Source organism: Rhinoraja longicauda, chromosome 38 (assembly GCF_053455715.1).
Source record: "Rhinoraja longicauda isolate Sanriku21f chromosome 38, sRhiLon1.1, whole genome shotgun sequence".
Lineage (NCBI taxonomy): Eukaryota > Metazoa > Chordata > Chondrichthyes > Rajiformes > Arhynchobatidae > Rhinoraja > Rhinoraja longicauda.
In genome coordinates this window covers 3,887,155-3,904,951 of record NC_135990.1, presented here as the reverse complement: position 1 = coordinate 3,904,951, position 17,797 = coordinate 3,887,155, and the positions used below count along the sequence as shown (strand labels likewise).

The 17,797-nt window shown below is 46.9% G+C and overlaps 1 protein-coding gene across 5 annotated transcripts in view; it reads right to left on the bottom strand.

The window, feature by feature from the left end:
• LOC144610999 (protein mono-ADP-ribosyltransferase PARP6) overlaps window positions 1-17,797 on the bottom strand; it is a 122,312-nt gene that overhangs the window by 15,155 nt on the left and 89,360 nt on the right. For 3 of the 5 annotated variants that reach the window (XR_013549467.1, XM_078430084.1, XM_078430083.1), the window contains exons 15-20: window positions 14,792-14,917; window positions 11,940-12,005; window positions 10,910-10,977; window positions 8,902-8,950; window positions 5,845-5,957; window positions 1,403-1,475 (exon numbers count right to left, since the gene is read on the bottom strand). Coding sequence is in view for 4 of the 5 variants with exons in the window: in XM_078430084.1 (XP_078286210.1) it covers window positions 1,403-1,475; window positions 5,845-5,957; window positions 8,902-8,950; window positions 10,910-10,977; window positions 11,940-12,005; window positions 14,792-14,917 (495 nt within the window). In the remaining variant the exon portion in view is untranslated. The remainder of the gene's footprint in view (window positions 1-1,402; window positions 1,476-5,844; window positions 5,958-8,901; window positions 8,951-10,909; window positions 10,978-11,939; window positions 12,006-14,791; window positions 14,918-17,797) is intronic. The other 2 variants (XM_078430087.1, XM_078430086.1) reach the window with 1 other exon arrangement.

Genomic DNA, 17,797 nt, shown 5'->3' with positions numbered 1-17,797 from the left:
CGTTCCTGCCTTCTCCCCATACCCCCTGACTCCGCTATCCTTAAGAGCTCTATCTAGCTCTCTCTTGAATGCATTCAGAGAATTGGCCTCCACTGCCTTCTGAGGCAGAGAATTCCACAGATTCACAACTCTCTGATTGAAAACGTTTTTCCTCATCTCCGTTCTAAATGGCCTACCCTTATTCTTAAACTGTGGCCCCTTGTTCTGGACTCCCCCAACATTGGGAACATGTTTCCTGCCTCTAACGTTTCCAACCCCTTAATAATCTTATACGTTTCGATAAGATCTCCTCTCATCCTTCTAAATTCCATCCTTCGAGCCAGCACCGCCATTCATTGTGATCATGGCTGATCATCCACAATCAGTAACCCGTGCCTGCCTTCTCCCCATATCCCTTGATTCCACTAGCCTCTAGAGCTCTATCTAACTCTCTCTTAAATCCATCCAGTGATTTGGCGTGTGGGGGGAAACACGAGCACCCGGAGAAAACCCAGGCCAGTCACGGGGAGAACGTACAAACTCCGTACAGGCAGATTGGTTTAATCCTTCATTAAACCAATCCAACTTTATCCTCTCTGTCTTCTTATCAATTCGCCCCAAATTCTACCACCCGGCTACATGCTAGAGGCAATTTACAGAGGGCCAATCAAACTACAAACCTGCACGTCTTTGGGATGTGGGAGGAAACCGGAGCACCCAGAGGAAACCCACGAGGTCACAGGGAGAATATGCAAACTCCACGCGGGCAGCACCCGAGGTCGGGATCACGCCCGGGTCTCTGTGGCTGTGAGGCAGCTTACAACCCAGCGGTATGAATATTGATTTCTTTAACTTCAAGTAATCCTTGCTTTCCCTCTCTCTCTCCATCCCTCCCCACTCGACTTCTCCTACGAGTCTCACCGTCCGCCTGATTAAGTTTACTGTTTGTATGCCTTGTTCTCACTGATGTACAGCACTTTGGTCAACGTGGGTTGTTTTTAAATGTGCTATACAAATAAAATTGACTTGACTTGACCTTCCCCTCAGCCAACAATTGACTCTTGGTATATTTCCTTGAGCATCGCCTGCTTTGATCTGTCCTTTTCACACCTTGCGTTTTTTGTACCCTTCCACATCTCTAGTTTCCTCTCCCCTTGACTCTCAGTCTGTAGAAGGGTCTCGAACCATTCCTTCTCACCAGAGATGCTGCCCGTCCCGCTGAGCTACTCCAGCACTCTGTGTCTATCTTCCCTCGTTACTCTGCCGTTCCCCCTACAACAGCCAAAGTCTTTCTCTTCGGCCCCATTTTCCTTATCAAGCAGGAAACTGTGAAACACACTGAGGAAGCCGATCCATGACATTCTTGACGCATTTGCCCAGGGATTGATACTGTGAGTGGTACCATTCATGAGAGAATACCTACTTGTAATTTAGTGTATGATGCATTGACCAAGCCGTTCCTCAGAATGGAATGCCAGTTCTCAATGTGCGAGCCGCTGAGAAAGAGGGAAGATTGAGAAACAAATATTAGCAGAGATTTCTTAGAGAGCAGCTTTAACCGTGCGAGAAAGGAGGATCATTAATCGAAGGTGGGCACAAAATGCTGGAGTAACTCAGCGGGACAGGCAGCATCTCCGCAGAGAAGGAACGGGTGACGTTGCGGGTCGAGACCCTTCTTCAGACTGAGAGTCAGGGGAGAGGGAGGCAAAGAGATATAGACAATAGACAATAGGTGCAGGAGGAGGCCATTCGGCCCTTCAAGCCAGCACCGCCATTCAATATGATCATGCCTGATCATCCAGCTCAGTATCCCGTACCTGCCTTCTCACCATACCCCCTGATCCCTTTAGCCACAAGGGCCACATCTAACTCCCTCTTAAATATAGCCAATGAACTGGCCTCAACTACCTTCTGTGGCAGAGAATTCCACAGACTCACCACTCTCTGTGTGAAGAAATGTTTTCTCATCTCGGTCCTAAAAGACTTCCCCCTTATCCTTAAGCTGTGACCCCTGGTTCTGGACTTCCCCAACATCGGGAACAATCTTCCCGCATCTAGCCTCTCCAACCCCTTAAGAATTTTATATGTTTCCATAAGATCCCCCCTCAGTCTTCTAAATTCCAGCGAAGGAACGGGTGCCGTTGCGGGTCGAGACCCTTCCTCAGACTGAGAGTCGGGGGAGAGGGAGACGAAGAGATATGGAAGGGTAAGGTGTGAAAATGAGAAATCAAAGGGGATGCTGCTCAAGGAAAATGTAGAATAGATCGTTGTTAGGGAGAGAAAGGTGACAACGAAGCATACGAAGATAAAATGTAATCTCGGGGACAGTCAGAGAGGTTGTCTAATCATTAATCGTCTGCATCTCCTAAGAGTGTAGAGTTAGATTTGCTTTTGTATGGTGACACGAGGGTTTACAATGTCTACAGACCTATAAAGCAATTATAGGAGCTGGACCCCTTTGACAGGAAACGTGTTTCAACAATTTAATAGACAATAGACAATAGACAATAGGTGCAGGAGTAGGCCATTCAGCCCTTCGAGCCAGCACCGCCATTCAATGCGATCATGGCTGATCACTCTCAATCAGTACCCCGTTCCTGCCTTCTCCCCATACCCCCTCACTCCGCTATCCTTAAGAGCTCTATCCAGCTCTCTCTTGAAAGCATCCAACGAACTGGCCTCCACTGCCTTCTGAGGCAGAGAATTCCACACCTTCACCACTCTCTGACTGAAAAAGTTCTTCCTCATCTCCGTTCTAAATGGCCTACCCTTTATTCTTAAACTGTGACCCCTTGTTCTGGACTCCCCCAACATTGGGAACATGTTTCCTGCCTCTAATGTGTCCAATCCCCTAATTATCTTATATGTTTCAATAAGATCCCCCCTCATCCTTCTAAAATTCCAGTGTATACAAGCCTAATTGCACATTAATACAGGGATTAAAACAGATACCCTGGGACAAAACAAAATCGGCATGGGAGAGGGACCTGGGTGTAGAGCTTTCTGATGAGGCTTAATTCGTATACACACCTCGTCGCTGTGAATACACCATGGGTTGATCCGATTTAAAGTGCTTCACCGTCTTCATTATTCAAGGGACAAACTTGCCAGAATCTTTTCTAGTACAGATCCTGGCTGCCCTAGGACATGGCCATAGCCCACCCTCTGTAGGACACATGTTCTGGACATGTTCCTCCCTCAACAGCTACTGGGGAAATATATTTGAGGTATTCTCCCATATCTGCAGACAGACTATAAATCCTGATTTGCACACAGCTGTCAATGGAATACCACCCCCAAACTGTAAACGTACAAATTTACAAGCAAATGCTTTAGGCTTGTATACACTGGAGTTTAGAAGGATGAGAGGGGATCTTATCGAAACGTATAAGATTATTAAGGGGTCGGACACGTTAGAGGCAGGAAACATGTTCCCAATGTTGGGGGAGTCCAGAACAAGGGGCCACAGTTTAAGAATAAGGGGTAGGCCATTTAGAACGGAGATGAGGAAAAACTTTTTCAGTCAGAGAGTTGTGAATCTGTGGAATTCTCTGCCTCAGAAGGCAGTGGAGGCCAATTCTCTGAATGCATTCAAGAGAGAGCTAGATAGAGCTCTTAAGGATAGCGGAGTCAGGGGGAATGGGGAGAAGGCAGGAACGGGGTACTGATTGAGAATGATCAGCCATGATCACATTGAATGGCGGTGCTGGCTCAAAGGGCCAAATGGCCTCCTCCTGCACCTATTGTCTATTGTCTATCATTGCTTGCCCGCAGGCTTATTCTTTTTAACTGGAAGTCAAGAAAAGCTCCATCCTTTTTTGCAGTGGTTAAAGGAGGTGCTCTCCTTTTTACCCCTGGAAACGATCAGGTATAAATAGTGCAAGGCCCCACGGAAACTTCGCTCTGACCTGGAACCCTTTTATAGATTTTATTAAAGATTTTTCCTTTAACTGAAAATATTGTCTACACAGTCATAATCATTTATTTATATTTGTACGCTGTTGTTGCTAACATGTAACATGTAACATGTAACATGTAACGGCACGGTAGCGCAGCGGTAGAGTTGCTGCTTTACAGCGAATGCAGCGCCGGAGACTCAGGTTCGATCCTGACTACGGGTGCTGCACTGTAAGGAGTTTGTACGTTCTCCCCGTGACCTGCGTGGGTTTTCTCCGAGATCTTCGGTTTCCTCCCACACTCCAAAGACGTACAGGTATGTAGGTTAATTGGCTGGGTAAATGTAAAAAATTGTCCCTAGTGGGTGTAGGATAGTGTTAATGTGCGGGGATCGCTGGGCGGCACGGACTTGGAGGGCCGAAAAGACCTGTTTCCGGCTGTATATATATGATATGATATGATATGATATGATATGATATTTGAACACAAAGACTCGTTTTTTTCCCCGTTTTTTTTTAGCCTTGGGGATGGGGAGGGGGGTATATATGTCTTGTACTGTCCTGTACTGTTTGCTGGTGTCCTGTAATTTTGGGTAACATTTTTAAAAATATATAAAATAAAATAGAAATTATAATCAAGAAACAAGTAGTTTCAAATTACTGCAGACAATGCAGTATTTGGGAACAACCTTGCAGTGTAGGAGCCATTTACGCTTAAATTAGTTACTGTCATTATATTATGGCCATGGTTAATATTTCTAGTTTCTGTCTACGGGCGCTGTCTGTACGGAGTTTGTACGTTCTCCCCCGTGACCTGCGTGGGTTTTTCTCCGAGATCTTCGCTTTTTTGCATGCCTGTGGGTGTGATTTGATACGTAATGGGGTGCGTCTACATCTGAGGAGGCTAGTGCAGCCACAGAGAATGGGGGTCAGTTTAGTATCGGAGGGTGGAGAGAATAGTTTTTTACTACAACCGCACTCACGCCAACCACAACCACCACACGGTCTCGACTGTATCTTCATATCATCATATCATATATATACAGCCGGAAACAGGCCTTTTCGGCCCACCAAGTCCGTGCCGCCCAGCGATCCCCGTACATTAACACTATCCTACACCCACTAGGGACAATTTTTACATTTACCCAGCCAATTAACCTACAAACCTGTACGTCTTTGGAGTGTGGGAGGAAACCGAAGATCTCGGAGAAAACCCACGCAGGTCACGGGGAGAACGTACAAACTCCTTACAGTGCAGCACCCGTAGTCAGGATCGAACCTGAGTCTCCGGCGCTGCATTCGCTGTAAAGCAGCAACTCTACCGCTGCGCTACCGTGCCGCCCGTTTGAAGAAGAAACAGTTGATAAGAACGAAAAGTTATGAATGACTCTTCTTGATTTGTGCTACTTTAATAAAGACCAATTAATCAAGAAACAGCGTTTGGAAGATTAGTTTTTGCTATCTCAGAGTGCGGGCGTGTAGCATAAGCTGTACTTCCACCACATCCCCGAGCAGTAAAGGCTATCGAAGTTGGACTTTGAGAAGGTGTAGAAACTGCCATTACAACCTAGTCTGCAACTTTGTCCTAATTGAGAAAGATGGATTGAAAGACACAGCATGGAATCAGAATCTTCAACCCACCACAGTCTGAAGAAGGGTCTCGACCCGAAACGTCACCCGTTCCTTCTCACCAGAGACGCTGCCTGACCCGCTGAGTTCCTCCAGCATTTTGTGTCTATCCTCGGTGTAAACCAGCATCTGCAGTTCCTTCCTACTCTATATCACAGCCAATCTGATTTTAATCATAATTTCACTTTCTTCCATTTCTTCTCCATAATTCTTATTTGCCTCCCTCCTACCCCCTCCCCCCCCCCCCCCCCCCCCCCGGCCCCCCCACCCCCACCCGCTCACCCCCCCCCCCCACCTTTAGTGGGGTGCAGTGGAGACAAGACAGAGCTCGATGACTTACTGAAAGGCGAAGGTGCTGCCATAGAGCTTCTTGGCGGTACGGAACCGGGCTTCCTTGGCTGGCGGGCTGCTCAACAGGAGAAACTGATGTGATGTGTGCATGAATTTCAGCTGCTGTGAAGATAAAAGACATGGCAGGTTCACGAAGCCACGGCCCTTGGATCCTCCCACGCCCCTCCCCAACTACAGCCAAACATTCCACGATCAACCGCCACAGAAACACCCCTTTTACATCACGGTGTAACGGGCGGCACGGTGGAGCAGCGTTAGAGCTGCTGCCTCACAGCGCCAGAGACCCCGGTTCGATCCCGACTACGGGCGCTTGTCTGTACGGAGTTTGTAAGTTCTCCCCGTGACCTGCGTGGGTTTTCTGCGCGGTCTTGAGTCCAGAACAAGGGGCCACAGTTTAAGAATAAGGGGTAGGCCATTTAGAACTGAGATGAGGAAAAACTTTTTCAGTCAGAGAGTGGTGAATCTGTGGAATTCTCTGCCTCAGAAGGCAGTGGAGGCCAAGTCTCTGAATGCATTCAAGAGAGAGCTGGATAGAGCTCTTATAGATAGCGGAGTCAGGGGGTACGGGGAGAAGGCAGGAACGGGGTACTGATTGAGAATGATCAGCCATGATCACATTGAATGGCGGTGCTGGCTCGAAGGGCCGAATGGCCTCCTCCTGCACCTATTGTCTATTGTCTTCGGTTTGCTCCCACACTCCAAAGACGTACAGGTTTGTAGGTTAATTGATTTGGTATAAATGTAAAATTGTCCCTGGTGTGTGTAGGATAGTGTTAGTGTGCGGGGATCGCTGGTCGGCGCGGACTTGGTGGGTCGAAGGGACTGTTTCCGCGCTGTTTCTGTAAATTAAACTAAAAATGACAACAATATCTACTGGTCATCCTTAATTGCCCTTCAAGATGACGGTGAGCTAACTCCTCGAAGAACAGGTTTAGAGGGAATTTTTTTTTAGAGATACAGCGCGGAAACAGGCCCTTCGGCCCACCGAGTCCGCGCCGCCCAGCGATCCCCGCACACTAACACTATCCTACACACACTAGGGACAATTTTTACATTTGCCCAGCCAACATACCTGTACGTCTTTGGAGTGTGGGAGGAAACCGAAGATCTCGGAGAAAACCCACGCAGGTCACGGGGAGAACGTACAAACTCCGTACAGACGGCGCCCGTAGTCAGGATCGAACCCGGGTCTCCGGCGCTGCATTCGCTGTAAGGCAGCAACTCTACCGCTGCGCCACCGTGCCGTCAATGGGACAAATGTGGGCGGGTGGGAATAATGACGAGGGGGGGATCTTGGTCGGCATGGGCAAGTAGGGCCGAAGGGCCTGTTTCCATGCTGTGTGACTATAAATTTACATAAAATAATCCTCTGCTTAGATGAAAGGAGGCCATGTTCTGAGTTTGAATTTAGTTTATTGTCACGTGTACCGAGGTACAGTGAAAAGCTCTTGTTGCGTGCTAACCAGTCAGTGGAAAGACAATACATGATCACAATCGAGCCGTTTACAGTGTACAGATAGATACATGATAGGAGAAATAATGTGCATAACTTTTAGTGTGAGATAAAGTCTAGTAGTTTAGAGATACAGCGCGGAAACAGGCCCTTCGGCCCACCGAGTCCGCGCCGCCCAGCGATCCCCGCACACTAACACTATCCTACACACACTAGGGACAATTGTTTTAAACATTTACCACAAGCCAATTAACCTACATACCTGTACGTCTTTGGAGTGTGGGAAGAAACCGAAGATCTCGGAGAAAACCCACGCAGGTCACGGGGAGAACGTACAAACTCCGTACAGACGGCACCCGTAGTCGGGATCGAACCCGGGTCTCCGGCGCTGCATTCAATGTAAGGCAGCAACTCTACCGCTGCACCACTGTGCCGCCCAAAGTAAAGTCCAAGGGTCTCCAATGAGGTCTAGGACTGCGCTCTAGTTGTTGCTAGGATGGTTCAGTTTCCTGATAGCAACTGGGAAGAAACTGTCCCTGAATCTTTACCTCTTGCCTGATGGGAGAGGGGAGAGGAGGGAGTGACCGGGGTGAGACTGGTCGTTGATTGTGCTGCTGGCCTTGCTGAGGCAGCACGAGGTGTAGATGGAGTCAATGGAAGGGAGGTTGGTTTGTGGTATGGTCTAGGCTCTGACCACAATAGAAACATAGAAACATAGAAAATAGGTGCAGGAGTAGGCCATTTGGCCCTTCGAGCCTGCACCGCCATTCAATATGATCATGGCTGATCATCCAACTCAGTATCCCGTACCTGCCTTCTCTCCATACCCCCTGATCCCTTTAGCCACAAGGGCCACATCTAACTCCCTCTTAAATATAGCCAATGAACTGGCCTCAACTACCTTCTGTGGCAGGGAATTCCACAGATTCACCACCAGCTGTGTGAAAAAAAACTTTCTCATCTCGGTCCTAAAAGACTTCCCCCTTATCCTTAAACTGTGACCCTTGTTCTGGACTTCCCCAACATCGGGAACAATCTTCCTGCATCCAGCCTGTCCAACCCCTTAAGGATTTTGTAAGTTTCTATAAGATCCCCCCTCAATCTTCTAAATTCCAGCGAGTACAAGCCGAGTCTATCCAGTCTTTCTTCATATGAAAGTCCTGCCATCCCAGGAATCAATCTGGTGAACCTTCTCTGTACTCCAAGGCCAATGGAGAATGAACTCCCACAGTGCTCATGGCAGACAGTTCCTCGACTCAGTGACAATGGCGAAACAACGACTTATTTCCGAGATGCATTTTGGGATGTGGGATGGAACAGGTACATCTGGTGGGAAACCAAAGGGTCTGAGGAAGAACGTGCAAACTCCACTCAGGCAGCACTGAAGATCGGGCTTGAACCTGGGTCTCTTGATCAATCAGGCGGCTTTGCTCGCTACGCCACTGCGCCACCTTAGATTTCATAATTCCACCATCCATTGTGATCGCGATTTCATGCAGAATAATTCCACTCTCTCAGTTAACTTAATGCAAAGCCCAAGCTCAATTGTACCCAAATGCACGCCAGTTAATGTAACGGAATGAAAGCACGTACTCTGCTGAGCGGAAGCTTCACAATGTGGGATCTGTTGCTTGAGATTATCCTTGGAAATAAAGATAAAAAATCTGTTACAGTTCGGTGCATTTGCCCAGTTGCAATTCTCTCCCTCCCTGCCCCTCCCCCCCCCCCCCCCGGTGCCCGTTCACAAGTTAAAGTCAATAGTTAATCTAAGAGTCATAGTCATAGACCATACTTTGAATAAAAGTATTATTATTTTATAGACAATAGACAATAGACAATAGGTGCAGGAGGAGGCCATTCGGCCCTTCGGCCCTTCAAGCCAGCACCGCCATTCAATGTGATCATGGCTGATCATTCTCAATCAGTACCCCGTTCCTGCCTTCTCCCCATACCCCCTGACTCCGCTATCCTTAAGAGCTCTATCTAGCTCTCTCTTGAATGCATTCAGAGAATTGGCCTCCACTGCCTTCTGAGGCAGTGAATTCCACAGATTTACAACTCTCTGACTGAAAAAGATTTTCCTCATCTCCGTTCTAAATGGCCTACCCCTTATTCTTAAACCGTGGCCCCTAGTTCTGGACTCCCCCAACATTGGGAACATGTTTCCTGCCTCTAACGTGTCCAACCCCTTAATAATCTTATATGTTTCGATAAGATCCCCTCTCATCCTTCTAAATTCCAGTGTATACAAGCCTAGTCGCTCCAGACTTTCAACATACGACAGTCCCGCCATTCCGGGAATTAACCTAGTAAACCTATGCTGCACGCCCTCAATAGCAAGAATATCCTTCCTCAAATTTGGAGACCAAAACTGCACACAGTACTCCAGGTGCGGTCTCACTAGGGCCCTGTACAACTGCACACAGTACTCCAGGTGCGGTCTCACTAGGGCCCTGTACAACTACAGATGGACCTCTTTGCTCCTATACTCAACTTGTATATATATTCTGGCAGTATATTATTCTTGCCCCATTTTAACTTTCCAAACAAATGATTAAAAGCAACCTGTTAACATGTCCCATCCACTGAAACTCATCAGTACATCCTATCCTGTGCAGGAATCTGCAATGCATCTAGATCCATTCATTTCTCGGCTCGGCCCTGGGACTTTCCATCGCCCGGTGTGGGCTTCAAGGGGTTGGGAGCCTCGATCGCCTCGTGGCGCCACGGGAGAAGAATGAGCAGGAGATAAGACGTTGCCTTCCATCACAGTGAGGGTATGCCTGGAGCAATCACTGTGATGGCTGTTTTGTGTAAAAAATTGTATCTGTGTGTCTTGTGCTTTTTGATGTCTGCTGCCGGACCCTGACGTGAGAGGACGCTGGCGTTGTGTATTCGCCGCTTTTCCGTCAGGATAGTTTGTCTGTTTGTTTCTATGTTAATTGTTTTTGTAAAGCGCTTTGAGCATGTGATAAGGCGCTATATAAAATAAATATATTATTATTATTATTATTATTATTTCCTTTCATTTAATTGCTGGAAAGGCATATGGCTATGGATATCCAGGGATTGGTGGGATCTTGGTTATGCGCAGATAGATAAGCAATGGTCGTGGCTTCATGTTCGGCACAGACATTATGGGCCGAAGGGCCTGGTTAGTTTATTGGACAGATACAGCATGGAAACAGGCCCATCGGCCCACCAAGTCTGTGCCAACCCGTTCACAACACACTAGGGGCAGTTTTTAGAGGCCCGTTAACCTGGAAACCCGCACGTCTTTGGAACATGGGAGGAAACCGGCGCACCCGGAGAAAACCCACAAGGTTACAGGAAAAATGGACAAACTCCATACAGACAGCACCGGTAGCCAGGATTGAACCCGGATCTCTGGTGCTGTGAGGCAGAAACTCTACCACTGCCTCCATGTTGTTGTGCTGAACTTTTCTATGATCTATGCTACTGATATCACTCAAAGCTTTAATCGTATTGTCAACAACCCTTCCTATACTGATAGTTTGCACTTTAAACAGCGCATGAATTATTAATAAATATAATAGCATAGAGTGCACAATATCAAAGGAAATACACTGAGATGAGTTACCATTGCAACAATGGGTGCGCCAAAGAGTCCAGCTTGTCCATTTGCTTTTTAATTTCAAGGTACGATCCCTGTAATAGATAAGAAACAAGTGAAAGTGTTTTTTCCCAGGTTGTTGGGAAAACTGTCTTAATTTGAAAGAATGAAATTCATTAAATCAGAAGGTAACAGAAGGGGGTACTCGTCCAACCCATTGTCCCTTCCTCCATTAAACCAACCTGAGTATCTCTAATCGTACAAATAAGCAACTGCAAATGCTGGTTTACACAAAAGGACACAAAGTGGAGAACATGGATAGGTGACGATTTGAGTTGGGACCCTTCTTCCTGACCCAAAACATCACCTATCCATGTCCTCCAGAGATGCTGCCCGACCTGCTGAGTTACTCCAGCACTCTGTGTCCTTCTGTGTTTAAGAATAAGGGGTAGTTTAAGAATAAGGGGTAGGCCATTTAGAACTGAGATGAGGAAAAACTTTTTCAGTCAGAGAGTTGTGAATCTGTGGAATTCTCTGCCTCAGAAGGCAGTGGAGGCCAATTCTCTGAGTGCATTCAAGAGAGAGCTAGATAGAGCTCTTAAGGATAGCGGAGTCAGGGGGTATGGGGAGAAGGCAGGAACGGGGTACTGATTGAGAATGATCAGCCATGATCACATTGAATGGCGGTGCTGGCTCAAAGGGCCGAATGGCCTCCTCCTGCACCTATTGTCTATTGTCTATTGAAACTGAAATAAAGCGAAACTCAACAGTCCGAAGTAGGATCTCAACCCGAAACATCACCTATCCATGTTGTCCCGAGATGCTGCCTGACCCGCTGAGTTACTCCAGCATTGTGTGTCCATCTTCAGTGTAAACCAGCATCTGCAGTTCCTTCCCACACACCCATAACGTGAAGCTAGCCTGTGCTTTACAGCAGAGGTTGAAAGTCGAACAACTTGCAAGATGTCTGGTTTTTTAAAACTTTTAATTTGCCTGGCGTCACACCCAGATCAGCAACTGTTAGCAACATTACAGCACCGTCCATTGTAAGACATACCTGTGTCATTTCTCTAATCGACATTACACTATCCAAGGCTTTTTGCAGTCGCTCGTAGTTCTTTTTCTAAGAAAGAGAACAGGAAAATAATAAGGCGCTCATTATGCTACATTGACAATGGATTAAGTTGCCAAGATCTAAGATGGGGAGAGATTCCTTCTCACAGGACCTAAAATCATAGAGTCAATAGACAATAGGTGCAGGAGTAGGCCATTCGGCCCTTCGAGCCAGCACCGCCATTCAATGTGATCATGGCTGATCATTCTCAACCATTGTGCTCTGAATAAAAGGATGCACCTGTAGAATGGAAACGAGGAGTAATTTATTTTGCCAAAGGTTGGTGAATCTGTGGAATTCATTGCCACCTCCGGCTAAGGAGACCAAGTCATTGGATATTTTTAAAGTAGAGATTATCAGGTTCTTGGTTAGTAAAGGTGGCAGAGTTTACCGGGAGAAGGCAGGAGAATGGGTTGAGAGGGAAGATAGATCAGCCACGTTTAAATGGCGGAGTATACGCAATGAGCCGAGTGGCCTAATTTTGCTCCTATGAGTGTTTTAAATGTTGGGGGAGTCCAGAACCAGGGGCCACAGTCTTAGAATAAAGGGGAGGCCATTTAAAACTGTGAGAAGGAACTTTTGCACCCAGAGAGTTGTGGATTTGTGGAATTCTCTGCCGCAGAGGGCAATGGAGGCCAAATCACTGGATGGATTTAAGAGAGAGTTAGATAGAGCTCTAGGGGCTAGTGGAATCAAGGGGTATGGGGAGAAGGCAGGCATGGGTTACTGATTGTGGACGATCAGCCATAATCACGATGAATGGCGGTGCTGGCTTGAAGGGCCGAATGGCCTCCTCCTGCACCTGTTTTCTATGTTTCTATGACTTGCGAACATGAATTCCGAAACATGCCCTTCGGCACAACTCTTGTAGCTCTTAGGGCTAACGGAACCAAGGGAAATGGGGAGAAAGCAGGAATGGGGTACTGATTTTGGGTGATCAGCCATGAAGGGCCGAATGGCCTACTCCTGCACCCATTTTCCATATTTCTATGTTTCTAACTCATTCAGGACGACATCACCTGAAATCATTGGAACTGAGAACCAAACAATGAATTGGTGGAGTCGAGATGGCACAGTGGTGCAGCAGGTAGAGCTGCTGCCTGAGCGCCAAAGGGTTTGATCCTGACCTCGGGCGCTGTCTGTGTGGAGTTTGCACGTTCTGCCTGCATTCTGCGGTGTTCCGAATACCTCCCATATCTCCAAGACACGGGGGTTTGCAGCTTAATTGGCTTCTGTAAACTGTACACAATGTGCAGGGAGCGGATGAGAAAATGTGCTGACAGAGAACTGGCGTGAACAGTTGATCGATGGTTGGCGTGGACTCAGTGGGTCGAAGGGCCTGTTTCCATGTTGTTTTAAAAAATATATCTTACAAGGGGAGGTATCACAAAATGCTGGAGTAACTCAGCAGGTCAGGCAGCATCTAGGAGAGAGGGAATGGGTGACGTTTCGGGTCGAGACCCTTCTTCAGACAGATGTCAGGGGGGCAGGACAAAGAAAGGATATAGGTGGAGACAGGCAGATAGAGGGAGAACTGGGAAGGGGAGGGGGGAAAAGGGAGAGACAGAGGAACTATCTAAAGTTGGAGAAGTCAATGTTCATACCGCTGGGCTGCAAACTGCCCAAGCGAAATATGAGGTGCTGTTCCTCCAATTTCCGGTGGGCCTCACTATGGCACTGGAGGAGGCCCATGACAGAAAGGTCAGACTGGGAGTGGGAGGGGGAGTTGAAGTGCTCAGCCACTGGGAGATCAGGTTGGTTTAGGCGGACTGAGCAAAGGTGTTGAGCGAAACGATCGGCGATCCTGCGTTTGGTCTCGCTGATGTAAAGAAGTTGACATCTAGGGTTAAGGCGGACTGAGCGACTTACTTAAGGCGGACTTACAAGGGCATCTTTTTCAAGATGGATGAGTTGGGCTGAAGGGCCTGTTTCCGTGCTATCTGACTACAATGACTGACTTCAATGTAATAGTCCACCTCAATCCTCGTGTTAGTGTATTAATATCAATGGCGGCCGCCATTGGTGGAGCGGGAGCACGTGGCTGCTGGCTGGGTGAGGTCACATGGGGCGCAAGGCGGTGACGTTACCTTGTCCCGTATTTGGGAGTGAGGAAGTTGGCAACCCTATCGCACTGCACTGTTGTTTAGGAAAGAACTGCAGAAGGATGAGAGGAGATCTTATCGAAACGTATAAGATTATTAAGGGGTTAGACACGTTAGAGGCAGGAAACATGTACCCAATGTTGGGGGAGTCCAGAACAAGGGGCCACAGTTTAAGAATAAGGGGTAGGCCATTTAGAACTGAGATGAGGAAAAACTTTTTCAGTCAGAGAGTTGTGAATCTGTGGAATTCTCTGCCTCAGAAGGCAGTGGAGGACAATTCTCTGAATGCATTCAAGAGAGAGCTGGATAGAGCTCTTAAGGATAGCGGAGTCAGGGGGTATGGGGAGAAGGCAGGAACAGGGTACTGATTGAGAATGATCAGCCATGATCACATTGAATGGTGGTGCTGGCTCAAAGCGCCGAATGGCCTACTCCTGCACCTATTGTCTATTGTCTATTGCAGATGTTGGTTCAAATCGAAGAGAGACACAAAATGCTGGAGTAACTCAGCGGGACAGGCAGCACCTCTGGAGAGAAGGAATGGGTGACGTTTTGGGTCAAGTCCCCTTCTTCAGTCTGAAACGTCGCCCATTCCTTCTCTCCAGAGGTGCTGCCTGTCCCGCTGAGTTACTCCAGCATTTTGTGTCTGAACTGTTGTCTTGTTGTATATTCTATTTTCTTTAAATGTCTTACCTTGGGATTGAATGCAAGGGTCTTGGGATCACCTGGGTCCACGACAGAAGGGTAAGGCTCAAAGATGATGCTTTTTCTCGGTGACTCCAGCGCGGCTCGACACATGGCCACCAGCAGGTCCACCACCTGGAAACAAACGTCCTTGAGATAGTTCTTTGAGGAGCATTCCCTATCGTGACATCAAACTTGGATGCCAATATTCATGGCCTCAAATGCTTCCATCCTCAACCCCTTCATTACGTGAAGGAATGTGTGTCTTCTTCTTCTTCTTGCGTTTGAGGCAGCAGAAGTTATGAAGCTGCAAGGAACGTGTGTCACCAGCAAAGATAATAGAGCAGAGCAAGATAGACCACTCGACCCTAAAAACCGTAGTAGGTCAAGGCGCCATTTTAGTAGGCAGAAACTTGCAGAAACATTTAAAAAGAAAAATAACAAAAATCTGTGAGTTGATAGATGAGATATATTCTGCTTTTTCACGGTATCATCACACATACTGTTCCCCAAAAACACTGATCACACTGCGAGAGGCAGAGCGAGCGGCGGGGTTTGCTTACTAAAATGGTGGACGTTATGCTCCTTTGCGGACTACACTTCAGTATAGGCGATTTCGACAGAGTGGTTCATCTTGCTCCTCTAGTATCTTTGCTCACCAGTGATGTGACTTAGGAAGTATGCTTAGGCTGCAGGAAGCAAGAAGTCCATTTGAAGTGGAGAGGGGAAGGAATAGACAAATGGCCAGACTTTAAAAAAACTCAACTCGGATCCACGAAAAAAGAGGATCAGAGATTGGGTGTTGTGAAACCTTGAAAAGATTTGTAAGTCGGAACAAGGGCTGCATCGTGGAACAGCGGCAGAGGTGCTGCCTTACAGCGCCAGAGACTTGGGTTCGATCCTGACTACGGGCGGAGTTTGTACATTCTCCCTGTGAACGCGTGGGTTTTCTCCGGGTGCTCCGGTTTCTTCCCACACTCCAAAGACATACAGGTTTGTAGGTTAATTGGCTTCTGTAATGTGTAAAGTGTCCCTAGTGTGTAGGATGGTGCTAGTGCAGTGGGCCGAAGGGCCTGTTTCCACGCTGCATCTCCAAAGTCCAAAGACGACAAATAGGTCGGCTTGAGCCGTGGGAACTTGGAAGGGCCGGGAAACACTTGGAATAAATGGATCTAGGTCTGGTAGTAGGAATTTTGGGTGCATTGTTAATGAATGGGAGCTTTCAAGGACAACGGTGGAGAGAACAAAACTGGAGTTAACAAAATCATGCCTTCGCAATGTTTTAGAATTATACTACTCGTTGAGCAGTCAACTGTTCAGGAATCACCACAAATGGACAGTATTGGTCCTGCCTTCAATACCAGTCTTTCCATCCAGAATGTATTTATTTTATTAACATTAATTCTTATTGCAATGGGCATGGACAGAGGTTATAAGACAACAAAAATATCTTGCAATATCTTTGGGAAAGCAGAGAAAATTAAAAAGAATGGGACTAATGTTTCAAGAGATGGTCAGTTTGAGTTAGATGCCATGTCAAAACTTCTCACTTTAGGTGGAGATCCAAAACACTCAATAATAATCCAGACACACAGACTGATATAGACGTGACTGGAATAAGCAGATTGTTAGTCATCCATTTCATGCCAATTCATTGAAGTGATCAGAAGCAAATTACTTTATAAATCGAGCTTCATAACGTAACCTCCACCTCAGCTTCCTTGAAGCACAGTGAAAGTAGGCTACCCCTGGTTCAATTTTTTTGTATTGGCTTCTAGATTCAGGGAAAGTTTTTTTCCCTAGCTGTTATCAAGCAACTGAACCATAGTAACAACAACTAGAGAGCAGTCCTGAGCTATTATCTATCTTCTTGGAGACCTTCGGACTATCTTTGATCGAACTTTATCTTGCACTAAACGTTAAATTCACGTTATTCCCTTTATCATGTATCTGGTCACTGTGAATGGCTTGATTGTAATCATGTATCGTCTTTCCGTTGACTGGCTGGCACGCAACAAAAGGTTTTCACTGTACAATAAACTAAACTCAAATCCTTAATTAATTTGCCAGTTGATTAAAGGAATGGACAATATGTGCAGGAGGAGGCCATTCGGCCCTTCGAGCCAGCACCGCCATTCAATGTGATCATGGCTGATCATTCTCAATCAGTACCCCGTTCCTGCCTTCTCCCCATACCCCCTGACTCCGCTATCCTTAAGAGCTCTATCTAGCTCTCTCTTGAATGTATTCAGAGAATTGGCCTCCACTGCCCTCTGAGGCAGAGAATTCCACAGATTCACAACTCTCTGACTGAAAACGTTTTTCCTCATCTCTGTTCTAAATGGCCTACCCCTTATTCTTAAACTGTGGCCCCTGGTTCTGGACTCCCCCAACATTGGGAACATGTTTCCTGCCTCTAACATGTCCAACCCCTTAATAATCTTATACGTTTCGATAAGATCCCCTCTCATCCTTCTAAATTCCAGTGTATTCAAACCTAGTCGCTCTAGTCTTTCAACATATGACAGTCCTGCCATTCCGGGAATTAACCTAGTAAACCTACGCTGCACGCCCTCAATAGCAAGAATATCCTTCCTCAAATTTGGAGACCAAAACTGCACACGGTACTCCAGGGGCGGTCTCACTAGGGCCCTGTACAACTGCAGAAGGACCTCTTTGCTCCTATACTCAACTCCTCTCGTTATGAATGCCAACATTCCATTGGCTTTCTTCACTGCCTGCTGTAAAGGAATGGAAAAGCTGTAATTTTCTCAAGAAATGTGCTCTACGTCTGCAAACGTTTAATTTCTTGACAGATTTTCATTGCCTTGGCCTGAAGAGGCCAAGTCCCTTCCTGAGATTAAGCCTCGGTGTTGGTGGGACGGTGTTGTCCTCTGGTCACTTGGATAGAAGGGCAGTGTGTGAACGTGAGAGACTCCTTAGATGGTGGATGGAAGTAACTAGTCTCTGAGTATCATTCGGAGACAGACAGCAAATGTTTTTGGCCGACCGTTC